Raw genomic sequence first — 22,077 nt, 5'->3', positions numbered from 1 at the left:
TAGTCAGTTTTAAAAGTAATGTGTTCTGATATTAAGACATTCAGGAAATAAATATTTTAATTGGTGCGCATGTCCATCTGCTGACTTATTATTTCATCTATCTTCACAAGATATATATTATTTGCGAACAGAAAAACTGATGTCATTCAACGTATGTGAATTAATTTCATAGTGATATACTTCATGGATCTGTTGCACTAAATTATACAAAAAATATTTTGTGTCTGTTTTATTCAATAAAAATTGTACGACTCAAAAAACTTTTTTCCATGAAATATTTAAAATATTGTAAGAAATCAAGGTACAAAAAACAATACATAGTTCGGCATATTTAAAAACACTGTTTTATTTGATAATAAATTTTATAATAGTACTTTTTCTGCAAAAGTGAACTTTTTAATTTTTACAACTATTTCATACAGATTGTTAAACATGATTAAAAATTTAAAAAAAGTTTTAACACAATTTTTTTCGTACATCAGAACATATTTCCTTGCATCTTCTGATGGTTCCCTTCATTTGATACCTACTGGCGAATCAATGAAAAAACTGTCACACATAACACCCTCAGTTGTACTCATGGAATTTTGGTAGGCTTGAGTACAGCTTTCGACAAATCATATTAATATTTTTTTTCTAATTATTTTTATTTTGTTTTATTAATATTATAATTATTGTTTTTATCGTTTTTTTTTTTTTTTTTATTAAAAAATCGCTTTACTAAGGCACAGATTTATTAAATTTTCCATTTTCGATACTCTTTAGTATATTTGCATTTATATTACAAATAGTACATGTGATCACTTATTTTTGTACAACAAAGTATGTAAAGAATATTCTGGCATCTCTATATTTATATAACCAACTTTTTCATCTGCAATAGTAATATTTTTCTTTTGATCAGATCTGGAAAAAAAAAGTTAATCAATAAGGGCTGTTATAGTTGCAATGTTCTATGATAAAAAATAGGAAATTTACTCATTATATAAGAGAACTCTTATTTCGTTGTTGGGGGTTTTAAATGCCAATGATAGAACAGATTTGTCTGCTGAGTTTGTATGAATTCTAACTGAAGATCTGGGCACAAATTTACTAAAGTGTGCCAGAGCATAGAACATAGGTTGTTTGTAAAACACGTCTTTCTCTGCGTCAACGATAATCATAGCATCAACATAATTTTGTACCCAGTTGGGTCCTCCTGTAGTGTCAAGTGCAAGATTCCAGTCAATCCATCCTACAACCCAATGACTAAGGTTCTGAAAAAATGCAAGTCCTATTAATTTTTGATTTTTATATCTCGTAGTTATGCAAAACATATTGATATGTTCCATAACACACTTCAAATAATTTTTTCACTAATCTGTCAGCTCGAGACCATGATCCCAATTGAACTTTTGGATGCTCCCAAGGACGATCACCTTACAATCATTGATATAATCACATTAATATTTTTATTTGTATAGACATAAGTATAATTTTTTACTGTTTAAAAAATAAATGTAATATTAACAAAAAATAAAATTAAATGTAATTATGGAATTTACCTACACTAAATTCCGTCATTAGGAGGAATTTATCGGGAAATTCATCATGGGTTACGTCAAGTACAAAAGCAGGAAAATATTCGTCCGTATACCAATGAACAGCAATACCAGATACATATTTCAAAGCACCAGGATTATGCCTTCTCATGTTAATCATATACCAAGGTAAAGCGACTCTTTGGTCGTCTAAAACAAGTATTTGGGTATTGTTACTCGTTGAGTGTTGTAAAGTTGGTCCAAGATTTTCTTGTATCCACACGGATACAGTGCGAGATGACCAAAACATAGTATTAATATGACTAATGGGCACCAATGATGTAAAGGGCTCATTTCCGGTCGATACAGCCCATATTTCTAGCCCATTATTTTTGTACGCTTCTAAGAACTTTACGATGTAGTTGGCATAGGTCTGGTAGTAATCATCCAGTAAATAGCCTAATTTAAAGTTTTGCAACAATGTAACTTAAAAACTTTTTTTACAATCTTTCGTTCTAATTAAAAATTTAATAACTACCAAACCCATTGTATTCCTTATTACTTTTCATCCACGGTGGAGCAGTCCAAGAGGCTGATACTAATCGGAGTGATGGATTTAGTTCTAAAGCTTGTTTTATTATTGGAATTTTGTATTCAAAATCCTCGGTAGATAACGTGAAATTGGTCAAGTTAACATCACCATGTATATCGTCATAAGTATATGGTCTTGTTGAAAAATCAGTACCAGCTATGGGCACTCGACCAAAATTATATTTGCTTCCATCCACACCGAAGTAAGATCTGTAATACAGTAAAAACTTTCAATTCGGAAGTAAGCATCTAATTTTTTCATTTACCTTATTAAATTATCTTGAGATCCTTTACTAAGTTTTTTTATATTAATACCAGCTGCATCAGTAAATGCTCCTCCAAAACCTTCAATAGCTTGATATTGAATGTTGGAATTAATATTTATTACGTGACTATTTTTGGCCTTATTTAAAATATTTCCTTCACTAAGACTTAATCTTTTACCACCTTTGCTTGTAACATACGAAATGAACTCATCCGAATGTAGTGGTTTTGGATCAGAATAATAATCACAATATGTGGCGTTGCACTCACATACTATACTGTCTCCCCAAAAATCAACGGGCTTACAGTCTTGAGCTAGTGCTGCAAAAAATGGTACTCTTCATTATAGTAGAATTTAAATTATTCTCTTACATTGACTACATTTCAAAGTTTTTTTTAGATTGCATTTGAAATCTTTCATACCTGTTGAAAGAGCAGAAGCAATGAACAAGATTTTGGTCGCAGTTCTTAACATTTTTTACTTTACACTACTTTAGAAGACTAGGATGACTTGCACGATCTGCTTCTGAAAATAAAAATATTGCTTTTATTAATTTATTTTTTAACAATAATTTATGAAGCTTAGGTGCAGAAAAATGGTAAAAATTTTATCGTACTTTAATTAAACAAAAAAATTTAATAAAAAATGTTTTAGTGCTCATATCTCAATAATGTAGATTACACTCATAGAATTAGAGTGAAAAGCTATACAAGCAAAAACTCTTTAATTTATTTAATGATTTCTAGAGTAACTTCTGTGCTCTATCAATTTACATAAATCATTTTCACTGTGAGCCTTCATTTTGCTGTGTGCTTTGTCAATTTTTTCTCGTTATTGTTTATATGATGGCAACACTAAAAATTTTTTTAATGATTATTTTTCTCGTGATCAGTAGAGCCAAAAATATAATCAACCAAATTTTCACATGAAAAAAAAAAAATTATTTGAAAGCTCCATTGACTTGATTTATTGAAAACTGTTGTTACTACAGCCGTTGAATACGTCACAAATTTAAAGCTTACTGTAAATTAAAAACTTCTTGAGTAATTTAAACTTCTACATTTAATAACAATGATGTGGTTTATTTGAAGAAAAACTTAGTGCTACTGTAAGTTATCAACATAATAAAATTAAATGGCTACGTAAAATGAAATAGATACAGCACTTAGTTTTGTTAATAACTCTATTATACTAGGCAATTATCAGTGAAGAACATAATATCGTAAGTAATTATGAATATTAAGTGGCATTGGAATGTAATTATATTTTAATTCTTTATTAAATAAAAAATAATAGTAATTAATAATAATAATAATTAATAATAATTTTTAATCAACAATAAATATATTACATAGTCAATTTCTCGTATTGAACCTACACATAATAACGAATATGACAACTATTATCACTTAATTAAAATAAGGTTTCACATTGAATTATTGTTATTGCCTAAGAGTTAAAAACTGAGTATCCTAAATTTTTTTGGTGATCATACGACTTCATTCTTAAATCAAGGTAAAATTTTTTTTTTTTTTTAAATAACATTTTGTCAAGTGGCTTGATCTTTGAGCGATATTTAGTTCGTGAAACTGTTTACCAATATTCACAAATGAATGTATTACCGCTGAGTCTATAAATAGAATGTGAGTAAGCTTTGGTACAACAACCTGCGCAGACTTTAACGTACGCAGACACAATAGTGACGCAATGAATAAATGTATTGTCATAAGCACGTGCACCAAACTTGAGTAATCTGTTGATGCGCCTTCTAGTTTCTACAACGAAAGATGAAAAAGTATGTATTTTATCTCACGTCGTGTAGCTAATAGTCTACGTCACAACTGATCGTTCTATGACGCAGTTCGTATACGCGTGAGTCATCGACGCAACGTTTATTTGTTTTTCTTTTTTTTTTTTAAAGCTGCGAAAGCTGCACCCATGTGGGAAACACTTGATGTTGATACATAAAATACTAACTTTTAGAAATTGTTTTTATTAATTATCTTATAAGCTGACGTATTTTTTTTTTTTTTTTTTTATGCAGATTTAATTGTTATTAAATCCGAAATCAGAAATGTTATAATAACATCTGATTAATTATTTTAGAGTCAATCATAAGTAGAAATAAAATTGTATCTTCTTACATGTTTTCTTATCATAAAAGTAAACTTAGCCATCAGATATAATATTTTGATGCAATCAAAAGGCTAAAAAATACGTGGTAATTATTACTATCTTTGATGAATAAAAAAATAATTTTTTAAATCCATGCAATCTTGATAATAATAATACAAATAATTATTGTTGATTTTATTTATTTAGAAAAAATAAGATATCTTTCTTTTGGTAAATCTTATTTTTTTTCTTCCAAACAATTTACTTTCTTTTTTTCTAAATTATTCCTCTCTATTTACCTTCAGAAATAATGCATTGTAATAGTGGCATAGATTATATCTCTCTTTCCTCTTCTAGTTATCTTCTTCGTGACGGCCGAGATTCGCTTCCTCTATTGCTTCACTACAATACCAATTGCCGGCAAAACTGTTTGACGTGTCCTGAATCATCACCGAACTCTCACACTGTACGATCTGCACATTTAAAATAATCTACTACAGTTTTCACCGAGACGCACAACGGGCAACTAATACATAATACAGAAGTTTAGTGCTAACAGACAACGTTGGTATGTGATACCTGCAATAAAATACTCAATTACATATCTCCTTTTATTACACACTTGCTTCTTTTACAACTGATAAAATAGAACTTTACGAGTGAACACACGTACATATCTGTGTAAAATGTGTGTGTGTGTGTCAGAATCCCCCACTTTTTCTGTTCTGACACAATCTTATATTTAGAAAGTACACGTATTGGAAGTCACGTAGTTGACAGGCAGTGTCTCTTCAGTTATACACTAACGTGCCACGTACAGCAGTCGCTTACAGCTTTGCTTTAAATTATTGAAAGCTTCGTTTCTCCAACTGTATTTGCCATTGACCCAGAGAACGCTCTTAGAACTGAACGTTGTTTCATTTGTAAGTAACAGAATGCCTTTTTTACTTTGAAAAGTTAAAAAAAAAATTTTTTTCATTAGTTTTCAGTGTAAAATTCTTTTTTTGCTTCGTCTGAAAATAAAATTTACCGTAATTTGAAATAAATTTTAATGCAGGTGTTTGCGCTTGAAAGTATATGGAACAATTTTGTGATTTAATTTTTTGTTCGTTCTCGGACAGTTGTATTGCTCCTCATTGTGTGCTCTTTCGACTTATACAGCCACAGAAGTGTGAGATCATTTGAATGTATTTGTATGAATGTATGTGTAAGCGCATTGCGAAACTATACAACTTTTCTGCCAGTGACTAGCTGCTACGTTGTACATTGAACAATTCTTTATAAATTTTTGTTTGTCTTTTTTTTTCTAAACTTGTTTTTTCCGGTAATTTTTTTTGTCTTGATACATTTTTTCAAATGTACTTCAATAGATAAATATAATGATAAATGATACAAAATAAACAAGAGTACACGTTTCATGGTAATAAAGTACTTTGATATAAATTTGTTTTTTCAGATTATTTCGAACTGCAGCCAATATAAGTGATAAAACTATTAACATGAGTTACGGATATCCAGTGAGTGTATCTTTTTTTTTTTTATTTGCATGAAAATCTTTCATGGCAACTTATTTCCCTTTTATTTGCAAATGCTTGAGTTACTGATTATTAAATATCAATATCAAACGTTAAAAAAATGTACAGCATATTCATTTGTAATTTTTTATTTCAACCAAAAAATAACTTTTTAATGATGTACATCATTTATACACCGTATGTTATCCAATATAATCTTTTTTTGTTTTAAATAACAACAATAAATAATCTGGTATTTTAAGTATACTCAATAGATGAATCGTAAGTTATTTGATACATGAACAGTAAAAGCTTGCCATGAAAGACACAGCTTTCTCTATAAGTCTGAAACATTTAAACTTAAGCAATTGATTTTTTTTTAGTACATATGGTTTATGAACACTATATTAATGACTAACTCGGTAGAAATAAAAAAATTAAAAAGTTTATAACTAATATTAAATATTTAACTAACAAAAACAATCAATAATTGACTTCAAATAGTATTTTTGAGCAATAATAAGAGTTTTGCTGATTGATCAGAATAAATGTATGCTGAAGGATTACTTAATATTTACTTATAAGAGATTTAAAGAGTAACATATCTGTATAGTAGTGGTAACAATTAGTTTATATTATAATGTTTATGCTTAATTCCACAATCCAATCACGTTGAATAAACAGGGCACACCATTCCAAAGTCAAACGCCACCAAACTCTTTCGGACTTCCTCCAGGAACACCATCAGCTCCTCCAAGTGCTCCACCTTATTCACAAGTTCCTACAGCTTTTGGTATGACTCAAACACCCACACCGTATCCAAACGCTCATCCATCACAACCAACTCCTTACTCCAACGCACCTCAACCTTTTATGCCTCAGCCTTCCATGCCTCAATCCCATTCAGGTCAAGCTTATTCATCTAACCAAGCATACCCATTACCACAGCCACATCAACATCAGCCATATCCATCACAGCCACCTCAACACCAGCCATATCCATCACAGCCATCTGAACACCAGACATATCAGACATATCCATCGCAGCAACCTCAATATCAGCCTTATCCATCACAGCCACCTCAACACCAGCCATATCCATCACAGCCACCTCAACACCAACCATATCCAGCACAGCCACCTCAGACTCAATCATCCCTGCCATCTCAGCATCAACCATATTCATCTCAACAATACATGCAAAATCATTGTGGCTTAGCCCAAGGTTTGTATCCAAATTTGGGTACCCCAGGAATATCTGATCCCTCCCGTCCTATGCACGGTAACAGTTTTCCTCACCAGGGTGGAGCCTATTCGGGGGGTCAGGGTAGTGGTGGGAGCTTTAGCTACGGAGGACATGTACCACATATTCCACAGGCCCCTCGAATGAGGTCCCAAACTAAGGTGAGACTTACGTGTTGTAAAAAAACAAGTTATTCCCCAGTAACCACAAATTGCAAAAGAGACTAATGATGAAAACGTAAGAAATGGTGACTATAATTGTGCATGCAATAGTAAAATTTGAGTAATCAAGTATTCATAGCATCTTGATCTATGATGGTAAATGGTAAAAATTATGTTTGTTAAATACATCGTTAAATAATTATTTGTACCACTTTTAAAAAATTTTAAGTTTAAGATTAGTATCCATTACTTTTCTAGACATCTTTGTGTTTATTGGGACGCAATTTCGTGGTACCCAAGCATTTTACACTTCATTTTGATTTTCTTTTATAGCTTTCCCCAACTGTAGTTCCTAATGATCCTTTTAACCCAACCCAAGATGCGGAGATTTTGCGGAAAGCTATGAAAGGCTGGGGAACAGATGAGAAATCCATCATTCAAGTACTGGCACACCGTCCTAATTTACAACGTTTGGAAATCGCAGCCCAGTTTAAAACTTTATATGGCAAGGTATGATTATTTTTTGGGTGCTATTACACCGTATGTATAATTCATGGCCTTATAAAATATACTATTATGTTTTTTAGGATCTGATTGAAGACTTAAAATCTGAAACATCTGGTAACTTTGAAAATCTGTTAGTTGCAATGATGACACCTTTACCACAGTATTATGCGAAGGAGTTATACGATGCCATGAGTGGAGTTGGTACTGATGAGACTGTTTTGATTGAAGTATTATGTACTATGTCAAATCATCAAATCAACGTAATTAAACAGGCATATGAAGCTTGTGAGTTGCATATTAGTATGATCTTTTTTTTCTCTAACTTTTTTAATCGTCAAAAGTAAACTTAATATTTATGTTTTAGTGTTCGGAAATTCGTTAGAGAATGAGTTAATGGCAGATACTTCTGGAAGTTTTAAACGTTTAATGGTGTCTCTATGCTGTGGCAACAGAGATGAGTCATTTGATATTGATCCAGTAGGTGCTGTTGAAGACGCAAGGAAACTACTTCAAGCAGGTAGGATTAAGATCAACAAAATGTTAAATTTGTTTAGTCAGCAAAATAAATTTTAATTATTATATTTAATTTTTTATTACAGGAGAAATTCGTTTTGGTACCGATGAGTCGGCATTTAACGCGATTCTCGTCCAAAGGAATATTCCTCAATTACATATGATTTTTAATGAGTATCAGAACATAACTGGCCACGACATCGAGGAAGCTATTAAAAATGAATTTTCGGGTGATATTGAGAAAGGCTTACTTGCCATTGGTAAACAAATATTTTTAACCAAATGAATCTTAAAACTAGTACAATATGTTAATTCATGTTTCTCATAAACGTTATTAATTTAGTTAAGTGTGTGAAGAACAGAGCAGGGTTCTTTGCGGAACAAATACACAAGAGCATGAAGGGCATGGGCACCGAGGATAGACGTCTTATAAGATTAATTGTCACGAGGTCTGAAGTTGATATGGGAGAAATAATGGAGGCTTATCAACATCAGTATGGCAAATCTTTGGTTGAAGCTATCTCTGTAAGATATTAAACGGCAATAATTAATTTATTAGTCATGAAATTTATTTTAACAATGTTTAATTTTATTCTTTTCAGGATGATTGCTCTGGTGATTACAAAAAGTGCCTGATTGCTCTTATTTCCTAATTCGTTACTTATAAACTAAAATTTTTTGCCCTTTAAAATTCGCATTTATTTATTGCATTAATGAAAAAAAAAAAAAAAATACAAATCATTGATAACCAATTTTTTGTATTTTTTCAAGCTCAGTTATATATATATGCGTATTTCGAAAACTGTTACACAATATCTTGTGTCTTAATCGAGAACCTAATGTAAAAAACTGCTTGTTGTCATGCAACCAAATTCTTACTGTCTAGTACCATCCGTTTGTAATTACAAAAAACTAAAAAATATTTCAGAACAGATTTTGTGGTGCATGTGTGTATCGAATGTGTCAATTAAAAATGTAGTATGAAGTTTGCTGTACATATATTTACTTTAGAGTTTGTCATAAAATAATTACTTAGTCACGTGTATCAAAGTAAATCAAAAAAATAAATGTTGGCATGTTTGGTACGTAATTTCGAGCAGCTTCGTATTACATTTTTAATGAAAAGTGCCAATGTCAATATTGTGAATTGGCTGTGTTATGATATATAAACCACTATTTTTTTGATCTTTTTAGATATATAGCTGTTCGGAAAAATCCATTTGTATAATTAGCACTAGAGTTTATAAATAATGTTGAGTTGTACGGAATTACTGAATAAACAATTTTATTGTAGCCTTTGTTTCTACATTTTTATTAATCATTATGTTTATATAGATTTTGAGAATTTTTGAAAATAATCTATTCCATTTAATATGATATTAACAACAATTGGTGTATTATAGTATCCCTGTATTTTGATAGCAAATGCTGCTATATACGAACTTAAAGTCTCCTATTTTACTTAAAATTGACGGATTTTCATCCATCAGTGGTTATAATTCTGTTATGTTCAACAAGATATAAATGTAATACTTTGTACGTAAAATAGAAATCTGTCTTATCGACAAAATATGTTTTGTTATTGACACTGTTGTTATATTAGAGAGTCACAAAGATCCCAGTTAAAATATTTTATAAAGTTTCCGTAATGGTCATTTTTAAATTATTTAATCGTTCTTCAAAAACTTCATAAGATTACAGATTTAAGAATACATTAAAACTGTTTTTTATGGTAAAACAATAACTTGTTTTTATAAAGACATTTTTATTCTAGTTTTAGAAGTGTAACGTTAACGCGTTATTTAATTTCCCAATTCGAAATTTACCATGCAGATGTTTTATTTTTTAATTTTTATTTCTTATAAACTTAAAAATAAAATTATATTCAATGACTCTACCAAATCCTCAGATTTATGTGGTCTTACATATAAATATGTATATTTTTATACGTACAATTATTTTTCTGGTATATATTAGACAACTTATTGTTTCTCATAAAATTTGGTGGAAAATATCTCTTTAGGTCTAGTAGGGCCACAATTAGTATAATCAAGAAATTTTTGTGACACCATAACAAGTAGCTGTAATAGTTATGCAAAATGCTAATATTGAATAATCTATTTCAAGAGTTGTAGTATGATATTACTGATAAGAGTGCAATGATAGCAATAATTTTGTTTCAATAGATTAAATAACGTGACGTTGTTGTTTTAAATATTTGTCGATGTATTTTATCGTAGATAAATGGCTTCCGGAGTTTTTTTAAATTAAGATATTTTTTGGTTTTTCTCGTACTTAATAAAGCATGTGGCCAACGTTTTATGCTTTTTCTAGTAGAATGCACCGCAGCTCCTATCAAAAAATAAGTTATAATACCTTTTCTTACTTTCGTGTTTTTTTTTTTTTTGTTTTATGCTCTAAAAGTTAAAGGACATATTTTAATACATTAAAAAATCAGTTCTTTTGCTATAGCTTATGTTTTAGATTTATAATATGTGGTCAAGGGAAGTTTTAGAACTTGTTGTTTTACGTTTCAGCAATACACATTTACATCTTAAACGTGATAATATTGTCTAAATAATGATTTACAAAAATGTTGAGAGAACATATGTAATGGAGTGCTAATGTTAATGCATTAAAGTAGTTTAAAATACTTATACGATCATACTTTTTGTTCTAGTAAAAAATTAAGTACCTGTGCCTTAGATGCAAAATTTTAATTTTTTGTGAACATTTCGCTGCTTTTTATAAATAATCGCGGTTGTATAAAAGAACAGTCATACTTACGACTAAGTATTTTATAAGTTAAATCTTTTACTGTTTAAGTTCAAACGAAATCGTGTCTTAAGTTATGGAAACTTTTTCAAACGTGTATACAAATTTGTCAAAAACTTTCATGTGGAATGTAAAAAAGACGGCACCATCTTTTATTTCTTCTTTTCTTACAACACTACTACAAAAAGAAGCTCTACTCAAAATAACGATCTGAAACGTGATTTAAGACTTCAAAAGACTTTTTACACGAACACTATGGTAAAAAAAAATCATGAAACTATTCAATTTAATAGTTGTGAGACTGTTTGCACTAACTGGTCAATATTTTTCGTCTTGTGAGCAGAAAATGTCTGTATACTATTAGATTTGATTAAAAAATAGTGCGTGTCTAAAGTATGTTCTGCAAAATTTTTTTAAGTATGTATTATTATTTTGGCAAGTAACAAATAGCAAGTTAAAGCCTTATGCGTTCCTTGTATTAGGAAAACTGATGTTTTTGGGCTTAGTGAATAAAACTATTTTCAAGGTAACACCTTTCAAATATTTTTTAACCTATCTCCTAAAATTACGTACTATCGTCCCTAATTAATTTTTATGAAAACGATTTTTCAACGAATCATCAATTTTTAATGTCACATTCCAAGTGAGTCAAAAACTTAAACCATGATTCATTCGTAAATTGAGATTTCAACTTTTTGTCTGATTAGAACACTGAGATTCAAATTTTTTTTTTAAAAGTGACAACTAATACAATCTTTGTATGAAATAAAATAAAACAACAGTTTATCATTCATAATATTATTGAAATTTCGATGTTTAACCTTCCAATTTCTAATTGGACTCATATTAAACATTTTTTTGAGGGTAACTACAATCATTATGTTTAATTTACATTAACAATAGTAATTAATAATACAATTTTTGTCAATTACTACCTAATAATGTAATCTCTTAGTGAGTATTGAAATAATCAAAACTTTTGTGAGATACTGTTACAACAACACACAGTGCTTAACAATATTTTCCTCCTCTTTTGTAATCATCTCCCTCTCGTCGTATCTGAGGTTCCCCTTCTCTTCCTCTACCGTATATAACTATAAGTATCACAGAACCACTCGCTTGCAAGGTTGACTGACGTGTCTAGAATCGTCACTGAGCTCACTCATTGTGGTATCATTTTTACTTTGCCATTGCAGCAGTTCTTACCTTAACCAGACGCACAAACGAATACTTATACATATAGGAATTTTACGCCTGTAAGTGACATTTGGTGATATTGGTAAGTGATAACAAATATTACATTCATATGCACAATGTATATGTCTGTTCTATACAGTAGCGGTCTTGTAAGGAGTGAATAAGAAAGGTACCGGTTTTTGACTGATGGTAATGTGTGAGTTTTACCCGAAAATAGAAACAAACAAACTCTAGAAACGACACGGTGGTAACCGTCTCGATAATTCATTGTATGATCACTATTATTATTTTGTTGTTTTCATGTCATATCTGGTAAATACGCTACACTCGAACGATAATGCAATCATTTAACTTTTCCTCGGTGGGGGGAATCCCCAGTTACCTCTCTTCTGACGTGGTTTTATATTTAGAAAGTGCGTACTTAAATCGGCTGGCACTTTATTCGTCAACAACAAAATTTGAAACTCACTAATCAGAAAGGCTACGTTATGAGACTAACCAATGAAAAAGTAATTTTTTCAACTTCGCGGGTCGTGAATAAGGTAGTGGATATAATGTGCCGGGCAAACAAAACACTTACATGACATTACTGTTGACTTGCTGTGTCTCCTTTGTTACAGCTACAGATACATCATTTCAAAAGCGTTACTTCAAATAAATAAGAGCTTTTCTGCCACAACAATAGATGTGACTAGTTCAGCGGTCATTATAACATGCTTTTTCTCACTTTTGGCATTAAATTTAATAGAAAAGAAGTGTTTTTAAGCAGAATTATTATTTGTCTTTCTTTTGTAGTGCATGCTTTTTCTGACTTCATTTAAAATAAAATTTACTACAATTTTTTTTTGAATTTTTTGTGAACAATCGCTTGAAAATAAGGTACAATAAACTACGCTGTTTTTTTTCTAACTGCATTATTGTACTTTATTGTGTGCCTCTTCAATAGCTAGAGAGGTGGTAGTGTTTGAAAGTTTTTTTTTTTTTTTTTTTTTTTTTACATCTTCTACTGCATAAAAAATCGTGTTGATTTGTCAGATGAGCAATAATATCAGTTTCAAGGTAAATAACAGGCTTTGTTTGATTTTCCTTTTTCCAAATTATTTTGCAGGGAACCAAAGACGACTTCAAAAAACATCAACATGAGTTACGGCTATCAAGTGAGTATTGTTTTTTTTTTTTTTACGTATTTACATGTCTTGTACAGCACAAATGGTAGTTTCCGTTTGGACTAAAAAATATTGCAAACATTATATAACACTCATTTTCGGTCAATGTAACAAAAAAATTATTAGCATATGAAATTACTTACTGGTTTTCTTTCGTATTACTAAAAAATTAATCAATAACATAGTTTACCTATTATAGATTTAATTTTAAAAGTAAATAATACAAAAGAATTGTCCATTTTAGTACATTAGTTTTTTTAGTATTTTATACGACGCTTATACAGAAAAAGTTTCAGATAAATTTTATAGATGATGAGCTTTATTTTGTTGAATGTATATGAAATAAATTAAGATCAATTCTGGAACAAACTAAAAATTTAACTAATCATATAAAACGTATATAACGCTCCAGATCTAAAAATACTAAACAAATGTCACTAGTTCCCCAGTAAATATATTTTTGATTTCCTGTTACAGTTGGACACTAATCTGAAACAAAATTATTAATTAATGTAACAAGTATATAATTAATAAGGTAGTTACAGATTGTTGATCAATGAACAAGATTAGAAAACAATCAAACATTTAATTTAACGATACCGGAAGTTATACGCATGTACTAGTGACCCATCTTGTACTAGCAAACAACTTAATATTTAAAAACTACTGTAAAATTACTATGCATTATGATAATTTTTTTTTTCACCATCTATTACGGTTGTACAAACAGACAACACCATCCCAAAGACAAAAGCCACCAATTTCTTTCGGCCTTCCTCCAGGAACACCATCAGCTCCTCCAAGTGCTCCACCTTATTCACAAGTTCCTACAGCTTTTGGTATGACTCAAACACCCACACCGTATCCAAACGCTCATCCATCACAACCAACTCCTTACTCCAACGCACCTCAACCTTTTATGCCTCAGCCTTCCATGCCTCAATCCCATTCAGGTCAAGCTTATTCATCTAACCAAGCATACCCATTACCACAGCCACATCAACATCAGCCATATCCATCACAGCCACCTCAACACCAGCCATATCCATCACAGCCATCTGAACACCAGACATATCAGACATATCCATCGCAGCAACCTCAATATCAGCCTTATCCATCACAGCCACCTCAACACCAGCCATATCCATCACAGCCACCTCAACACCAACCATATCCAGCACAGCCACCTCAGACTCAATCATCCCTGCCATCTCAGCATCAACCATATTCATCTCAACAATACATGCAAAATCATTGTGGCTTAGCCCAAGGTTTGTATCCAAATTTGGGTACCCCAGGAATATCTGATCCCTCCCGTCCTATGCACGGTAACAGTTTTCCTCACCAGGGTGGAGCCTATTCGGGGGGTCAGGGTAGTGGTGGGAGCTTTAGCTACGGAGGACATGTACCACATAATCCACAGGCCCCTCGAATGGGGCCCCAAACTAAGGTGAGTGAAGTACTACTAAAAAAAAAAAAAAAAAAAAAAAATTGAGGCATTTAAAAATTGTAAACGAACAAAATATTAAGAATACTCAATTGTATAATAATTAGAACCATTAAGTGGTATAATCCTTAAAATTAATTATCAAATAATAGAATACTGAGAAATGTATACAATATCAGTCATTTATTCGGTTCCTATATAATCTAAGTTAAAAGTGATTAAAAAATATACAGTTAGAAATTTCGCTATGCATTAAATATTCTAAAAATTGTTTATATTTAATATTACAGCTTTCCCCGACGGTAGTCCCTGCTGCGCCCTTTGAGCCAAGAAAAGATGCGGAGATTTTGCGCAAAGCTATGAAAGGTTGGGGAACAGATGAGAAATCCATCATTCAAGTGTTGGCTAATCGTACTAACTTACAGCGCTTGCAAATCGCATTTGAATTCAAAACATTGTATGGCAAGGTAAATGCTTTACCACACCAGATGTTCTTTTGGCGTATGTAAAGTATTATATATATGTGTATACACTATGTTTTATAGGATCTGGTTGAAGATTTGAAATCTGAAACATCTGGTAACTTTGAAAATCTGTTGGTTGCAATGATGACGCCTTTACCGGAATATTACGCAAAGGAGTTATACGATGCCATGAGTGGAATTGGTACCGACGAAAATGTTTTGATCGAAGTGCTGTGTACTATGTCAAACCATGAAATTAACGTAATCAAACAAGCTTATCAAGCTAGTGAGTATTTCATTATTTAATATTTCACGTTTAAAATTTAAAAATAAAAAAATAAAAAAATGTTTAGAGTATGGGAAGTCCCTGGAGGATGACTTGATCGGAGACACTTCTGGAAATTTTAAGCGTTTAATGGTCTCTCTTTGCTGTGGCAGAAGAGACGAATCGTTTTCAGTTGATCCAATTAGGGCTGCTGAAGATGCAAAACAACTTCTACGAGCTGGTAAAATTATTTCCATAAATATTATAAAATAAATACAAATATAACAATTTTAAATTCATGATAAAATTTTATTAAAGGAGAACTTCGTTTTGGTACTGACGAATCAGTATTTAACACGATACTCGTCCAAAGAAATATAGCTCAGTTACAACTAATTTTTAACGAGTATCAGAACATAACTGGCCATGACATTGAGGAAGCTATCGAGAACGAATTTTCAGGCGATATTAAAAAGGGCTTGCTAGCTATTGGTATACAAATATTTTAAAACTTTTATCTCGTATAACTTGTGCAATGTATTAATTCCATTTTTTATAAATGTTTTTGATGTAGTTAAGTGTGTGAAGAACAGAGCAGGATTTTTCGCTGAATTGCTTTACAAAAGTATGAAAGGCATTGGTACCGATGACAAAAGTCTTATAAGATTGGTCGTTACGAGATCTGAAGTTGATATGAGAGAAATAAAGCAATCTTTTTTGCAGCAGTATAGTAAATCTTTGGAAGAATTCATTAGTGTAAGATATAAGATAATTACTATGAGTTGAAGTGTTAAAACAATTCATTCAAATAACTTTGAATTTTTTTTTCTTACAGGGTGATTGCTCAGGTCATTACAAAAAATGTCTTCTTGCCATTATCTCGTAATTAAGAACTTTGTAATGAAAAACATCTCACGTCCTTGTACTTGCATTTATTCGTTTATTTATTTATTGCACTTATTTAAAATGATAAATAAATCTCCAATGTTAATATTTTGTAAAATTTTCTTAGCAAGAATATGTACATTCTAAAAAAGTTAGAAATTTCTTATGTACTATTACATCAAAAATTAAATGTGATATCTAGAGATTTTCTCTAATGATAAATATATCAACTATTTAACAGTTATATCTGTTGATGAAAAAAAATCAATTAAAATATGTACTATATGCAGAATATTTGTGTATAAATGTATCAATCATAAATACAGCACGAAAATAGCTACGTGCAAGTATGCTTTTGATGCACTTTGTTGTAAAAATGTAATTAAAATAACTAGAATCAAATTTTTCGTTTGACTCATAGCCATTTGGTACGTACTTAAAAAAGATTTGTACAGCGATTTTAATTTGAAGTGCCTGTGTAGATTCTGTAACTTTACTGTCCTAAAATTTAAAAATAATAATAAAAATAATTATTGCCATGAGTGAGTATAATGGCTATAACAAAAAGACGTTTTAAGTTTCTAGAAATAAATAAAATTTCACGTAATGCACCTCTGAAATTACTTTTCCACCTAACCTAGAAATAGCAAAATATTCTCAACGTAAAACATAATATAAAACTGTTTTAAATTTTCAAATACTTTGAAATATATTTTACGCCTACGTCAGGAAAAAGTTTTATTTCATTTTGGATACAAGACAGTAAAAAAATTAAATAAACCTGACCTATTCTTGAGAGAAGAAATTAAAAAAAAATATTCTCCAATCCATCATTTAAAAAAAATGCTCATTGTTTGAAATTGGCGTATTTATAAACTTAAAATCTAAAAGGTTTAAACAAAATAAAAGTAATAATATTTGTGTCTGCAAATAAGTTGAGGGATCTATGAATAGGTAGTAATCATACTAACTTTGTATCTGACGATATTTCAACATTTGTACGAAGGAAAGCTGTTTTAAACTTTCACTTAGGCACGACTCGTTATATTGTGAGGGTATTTAAAGAAAAAGCATCATAACACTCGAGCTAATATAATACTTTTAAAATTTTTGTGATTAGTGCCAACGTACAAAGCTTGTCCACGCCACAAAACAGTAGCAAATAGAGCCAGTATTTGTTGTGGATTTTGGACAGAAAATTGTAGTTGGTCAAATTCTAATTATCTCTTAACCAAGTGCCACATCATATGATGAACGTTGTTAGTTTAGGCGTTTCATGTTTCTTTCTAACGAGTAATAGTAGAATTTATTTATTTAATTTAATTCGTTTCATATCAATCAAAAAGACACATTTCATCACATAAAGCATTTATACGGGATATTGTCATCAAGTAAGTACAATTATTGAATAACATTGAGTCTTATGTGAAAAACATGAACGATTTTTTTTAACCGATCAAAACGTTTTGTTATTTATTAGTCAATGATAATAAAATGTTGCACGCTTTGATTTGACTATTTATCTTTTCCGTATTAATACGCACTTTGAGTTCTTATTATTTAGTGCCATTAAGCCGGTCTATTTTTTTCATGATGTTGTCTTATAGTCTTATACTTTTCAGCTAGCTGAAATTTATTACACTAAATGATAATTCCATTTCGATATAATGTTTAAAAAGTAATAAACAGAAGTCTAATTAAAAGTCCTTCTCTTTGTTTTCCAGTTCTGTATTCATCGAATAAGAAAGGACATGCTGCTCGAAAAACAAATGCTACCAAATTCTAGGGAGCATTCCGCAGTAACACCCACAGCTCCTCCAAGTACTCCACCCTATTTCCAAACTCCTGCTGCCACTCATACGTCCCAACCACATTTTTTATATCCTAACAGTCATGTACCACAATTAGCTCCATGCTTAAAAATATCCCAAACAGTACCACAAGTTGAACCTCAACCTTTAGCACCACAATCACATTTAAATCAAAATTTTTGTTCAATTCAACCCAGCTTTGTGGTACAAACTTATCCCTTTCATCCACCCGTAAATTCACATACCTCTACTACAGGCTTGCATTCTAATCAAAGCAATTTTGAAAAATTTGATCCTGCTGATCCTATGCATGGTAATACCTTTCCTTACCAGAGTGGAGCATCCACATTATACAACCCACAAGTCTCTCAAATGGCTTCTCAAGCTCAAGCTAAGGTGAGTCTTGAATATTATTAACAAAAACATTTAATGTTTTTCAGTTATTGTTAAAAATTTTGGGAACAGTAAACGTAATGGCTAGAGCACAAAATTGATTTTTTACTAGCGCTGTTTGATCATTATGAACTAAAATTTTATTTTCTGATTATACTGTTAAAATATAAAGTTATAAGTAAATATTAAATTTTGTTGTAACATTTCATTAATTTAAAAGGATTTATATTCATAATTAGAATCAATTCAACTATGGATAAAATATTTATTTGTTCATAAAAATCAAGGATATATTAGTGTTTAAAAATAATTAATATTTTCTTATGTAGTTTTCTCCGACGGTTGTACCTGCAGAGTCTTCCAATTTAAGCGGTGATGCAAATATTCTACTAAAAGCTTTGAAAGGCTCCAAAATCGATGAACAGTCTGTTATCCAAGTACTGGCAAACCGTACTAACTTGCAGCGTTTGGAAATCGCAGAACAATACAAAGTACTAAGTGGCAAGGTAAAAAGTTTTAAGTAAAGCTATAAAGATAATTATAGTAACAAAATAGTTAAAACAATGCACTTTTTATGAGTTTTTGATTCGAATGTTTCAAAAAAAAGAAAAAAAGCAGAAACTCAACTGATAAACTCATTGTAGTGTAAACGGACAAAAAATGTTTTCAAGTAGTATGTAAAAATTTATTATGTGTATGGTTAAATTGTCCAATCAAATATTTTCTTTTTGTATTGAAATACTACGATTCATTATTATAGTTAGGATAAAAAACCAAATTAAATAAGGTATAATATGCTGCTGTTTTTTATTCATACAACATTGTTTAGTTTGTTAAATAACTAATTCATATTTAAAAGAGGTGTATCATTTTGTGAGCAATAGCATTAATTTGTTGACAAAATAATACATTCTGAAAAGAAAAGAATTATAAGATAGATAGCTCAAAACTCAAATTTTTTGTAACTAGTCAACTATTTGAGTAGTAATTAATAAAATAGTTTCCGTACTCATATATTTATATTAGTAAATAAAATATTAAGCATCCCTAGTATTCAAAATAAGATGTATCCAATAACTTGCAACATTTTATTTACACATGGAAAATAATACGGATGCAGTAAGCTTTGTACATACAATTTTTTTTCCATAAATTATTGAACTGATGGGAGAGATAATAATAAGGATACAAAAATAAAAATTGGAAAAATTTATTTGAAAATCTAACACTATACCTTTATGTTGAACAATATATAAAGTAGAGTAACAAAAGTTCTGTAATACAAACTGCTAATTAGCTTGTAGTGGTTTAATACAATCGTATTTTTTAGGAACTGGCTGAAGTAATTAAATCCAAGATGTCTGGAAAACTTAAAAGGTTATTACTTGCTATGATAATGCCTTTGTCACAATTTTATGCTAAGGAATTATTCAATGCTATGTATAAAATTTTTTCTGACAAAAGCATACTGGATCAGATACTGGTTGTTTTGTCGAATCAGGAAATTCTCGAGGTCACTCAAGCTTTCAAAGATGGTAAGTTTTTTCTTGGTTGATTCTCTTTCATACTCCTTTATCTATGACAAAAAATCATACAATGTCAAAAAGTTTAAGAGTAACAAGATTAAGATTAATTTTTAGTGTATGGAAAGTCGTTAGAAAACGAATTGAATCTGTATTTTCATGGAAACTCCAAGCGTCTAATGGCTTCTATATTGTGTGCCAAAAGAGACGAATCGTTTGAAATAGATCGAGCCAGTGCGGCTGATGATGCCAGAAAACTCCTCCAAGCTGGTTAGATCTTCTTACTTATAGTTAAATCCTAAAAATTCATCACAAAAATTTATGTCATTCTTTCGATCTTTTATTACAGAACTTCGTTCTAACAAGTCAGTGTTTTACGAGATACTCGTTCAAAGGAATTTGGCTCAATTGTCGTTGATTTTTGAGGAGTACCGAAACTCTACTGGCCTTGACATAGAGCAAGGTATTGAAAAAAAATTTTCTGATGATTTTAGGAATATCGAGAGTCGTGTGCGCGATCGTCTTAATATTTTACTTGCTATAGGTATGCAATTTAAATTTGTTAGTTTAACATACAAAATTATTAAGTTCAATTTTTGTATAACAAAATGTTTTCGATACAGTTAAGCATGCAAAGAATAAAGCTGCATTCTATGCTGAGCTAATTTATAAGAGCAAGAAGGGCTTAGGACTGCTGCTAGAGCAACGTCTCACCAGAATAATCGTAACACGGTCTGGAATCGACATGGGAGAAATAAAGCAAGCATTTATACAACAGTATGGAAAGACCTTGGAGGCCTTTATCTCTGTAAGTAATTGGCAAAACATTATTAAGTACTTTGAGGAGCATAAAAATAAGTAACTAAACAAATTGATTGAACGATAATAAATTTTTTTTCGCAGGATAATTTTTCTGGCAATTATAGAAAATGTCTACTAACCCTTACCTCTCAATAAATAAAGTATTGTTAAACTGAAAGTTAACTTGTTAATCTTAATTTTACTGATTGCAAAAAATTACGAAGCAAACCAAAACATTTTGTATTATTTTTATTTATAATTTAAAAAAAAAAGGAAAGAGCCATCAAACGAAAGTAGTAATAAATTTCGTAACTTACATAGTGCGACATCTTTACCCCGCCAAGTGCAACGCCCGATGATACTTTGTGATTTCCTCCGTTGGTATACGCACCAGTTACGAAAAGTATTTTTCCTAAGGGTGGTAAAATTAAGATTTGTTCAACAAATTAAATTAAATTTATGTGTTCGTAATAACTTTATGTATCTCAGAGAAAGTTTGAATTATTTTTGAAAAACAGCGTTGGTAAAAATATTGAGAGTTTACAGTCTTATCATCAATCGGTTTATTTGTATCCTTCAAGGACAAGTGTTTCACTATTCTTCTATATCAGCTTAAAAACAACCAAGAGATACCACAAGTATTATAATTATTTATTTGATTGATTGCCTATATAGGATTGATCGAGTAATCTTTAAAAGAAAATCAGTTTTAACACATAATAAACAATTTTTTTTTTTTATTAAGGTAGCAGTTACACTCAATGCATTTTTAATGATAGCAAATAATTTTTTAGGAAGCGTCTTTATCAATTTCTACAATTTTTTAAAAGACAAAATAGTACAAATGCCATACAACGTCAATGAATTCCAATACACAATCTGATTATTATTAATTTTTTTTGTTTTGTTTAATATTAAATG

General features: G+C 30.4%; 3 protein-coding genes and 1 long non-coding RNA gene across 16 annotated transcripts; 3 read left to right on the top strand and 1 right to left on the bottom strand.

Annotated features, from left to right (window-relative positions):
* Window positions 1–692: 692 nt before the first annotated feature.
* On the bottom strand, window positions 693–5,058 carry LOC106637058 (lysosomal acid glucosylceramidase-like). 2 transcript variants are annotated; one of them, XM_089596026.1, is made up of 8 exons: window positions 4,791–5,058; window positions 2,799–2,901; window positions 2,378–2,696; window positions 2,059–2,321; window positions 1,545–1,979; window positions 1,339–1,418; window positions 979–1,256; window positions 693–906 (listed from the first exon to the last, which is right to left on the bottom strand). In XM_089596026.1, the coding sequence occupies exons 2-8, from the start codon at window positions 2,848–2,850 to the stop codon at window positions 801–803; spliced, it is 1,533 nt and encodes a 510-aa protein (XP_089452152.1). In that variant the 5' UTR covers window positions 2,851–2,901; window positions 4,791–5,058; the 3' UTR covers window positions 693–800. The 2 variants fall into 2 exon arrangements, with proteins under 2 accessions (XP_089452152.1, XP_089452153.1); XM_089596027.1 differs by having other exon boundaries at window positions 2,083–2,321.
* LOC106637194 (annexin B9) lies at window positions 4,890–9,722 on the top strand. 4 transcript variants are annotated; one of them, XR_016293326.1, is made up of 10 exons: window positions 4,891–5,059; window positions 5,238–5,414; window positions 5,948–6,008; window positions 6,690–7,409; window positions 7,743–7,919; window positions 7,997–8,201; window positions 8,281–8,433; window positions 8,516–8,689; window positions 8,773–8,954; window positions 9,032–9,722. It is a non-coding gene; the product is annotated as an annexin B9 (long non-coding RNA). The 4 variants fall into 4 exon arrangements; XR_016293328.1 differs by lacking the exon at window positions 5,238–5,414 and having other exon boundaries at window positions 4,890–5,059; XR_002759620.2 differs by lacking the exon at window positions 6,690–7,409 and having other exon boundaries at window positions 4,901–5,059.
* Window positions 9,723–12,329: 2,607 nt separating this feature from the next.
* Window positions 12,330–17,125, top strand: LOC106637057 (annexin B11). Of its 9 annotated transcripts, XM_089596018.1 has the most exons (10): window positions 12,683–12,943; window positions 13,022–13,103; window positions 13,510–13,558; window positions 14,298–15,017; window positions 15,305–15,481; window positions 15,560–15,764; window positions 15,832–15,984; window positions 16,062–16,235; window positions 16,318–16,499; window positions 16,579–17,125. In XM_089596018.1, the coding sequence occupies exons 3-10, from the start codon at window positions 13,541–13,543 to the stop codon at window positions 16,627–16,629; spliced, it is 1,680 nt and encodes a 559-aa protein (XP_089452144.1). In that variant the 5' UTR covers window positions 12,683–12,943; window positions 13,022–13,103; window positions 13,510–13,540; the 3' UTR covers window positions 16,630–17,125. The 9 variants fall into 9 exon arrangements, with proteins under 9 accessions (XP_089452145.1, XP_089452143.1, XP_089452150.1 ...); XM_089596019.1 differs by lacking the exons at window positions 12,683–12,943; window positions 13,022–13,103 and adding an exon at window positions 12,330–12,460; XM_089596017.1 differs by lacking the exons at window positions 12,683–12,943; window positions 13,022–13,103 and adding an exon at window positions 12,330–12,483.
* A 646-nt stretch (window positions 17,126–17,771) lies between these two features.
* Window positions 17,772–21,312, top strand: LOC106637056 (annexin B9). The gene is made up of 9 exons (XM_089596097.1): window positions 17,772–18,019; window positions 18,353–18,835; window positions 19,162–19,338; window positions 20,163–20,209; window positions 20,297–20,367; window positions 20,473–20,625; window positions 20,705–20,899; window positions 20,979–21,163; window positions 21,259–21,312. Exons 2-9 carry the CDS (start codon window positions 18,380–18,382, stop codon window positions 21,310–21,312), a joined length of 1,338 nt encoding a protein of 445 aa, XP_089452223.1. The 5' UTR covers window positions 17,772–18,019; window positions 18,353–18,379.
* Window positions 21,313–22,077: the final 765 nt, after the last annotated feature.

Source organism: Copidosoma floridanum, unplaced genomic scaffold (genome assembly GCF_036245765.1).
Source record: "Copidosoma floridanum isolate Cflo_tuat_1 unplaced genomic scaffold, Cflo_Japanese_pri ptg000029l, whole genome shotgun sequence".
Classification (NCBI taxonomy): domain Eukaryota; kingdom Metazoa; phylum Arthropoda; class Insecta; order Hymenoptera; family Encyrtidae; genus Copidosoma; species Copidosoma floridanum.
The sequence above is the reverse complement of the archived record's forward strand: the minus strand, read 5'-3'. Positions and strand labels throughout refer to the sequence as shown.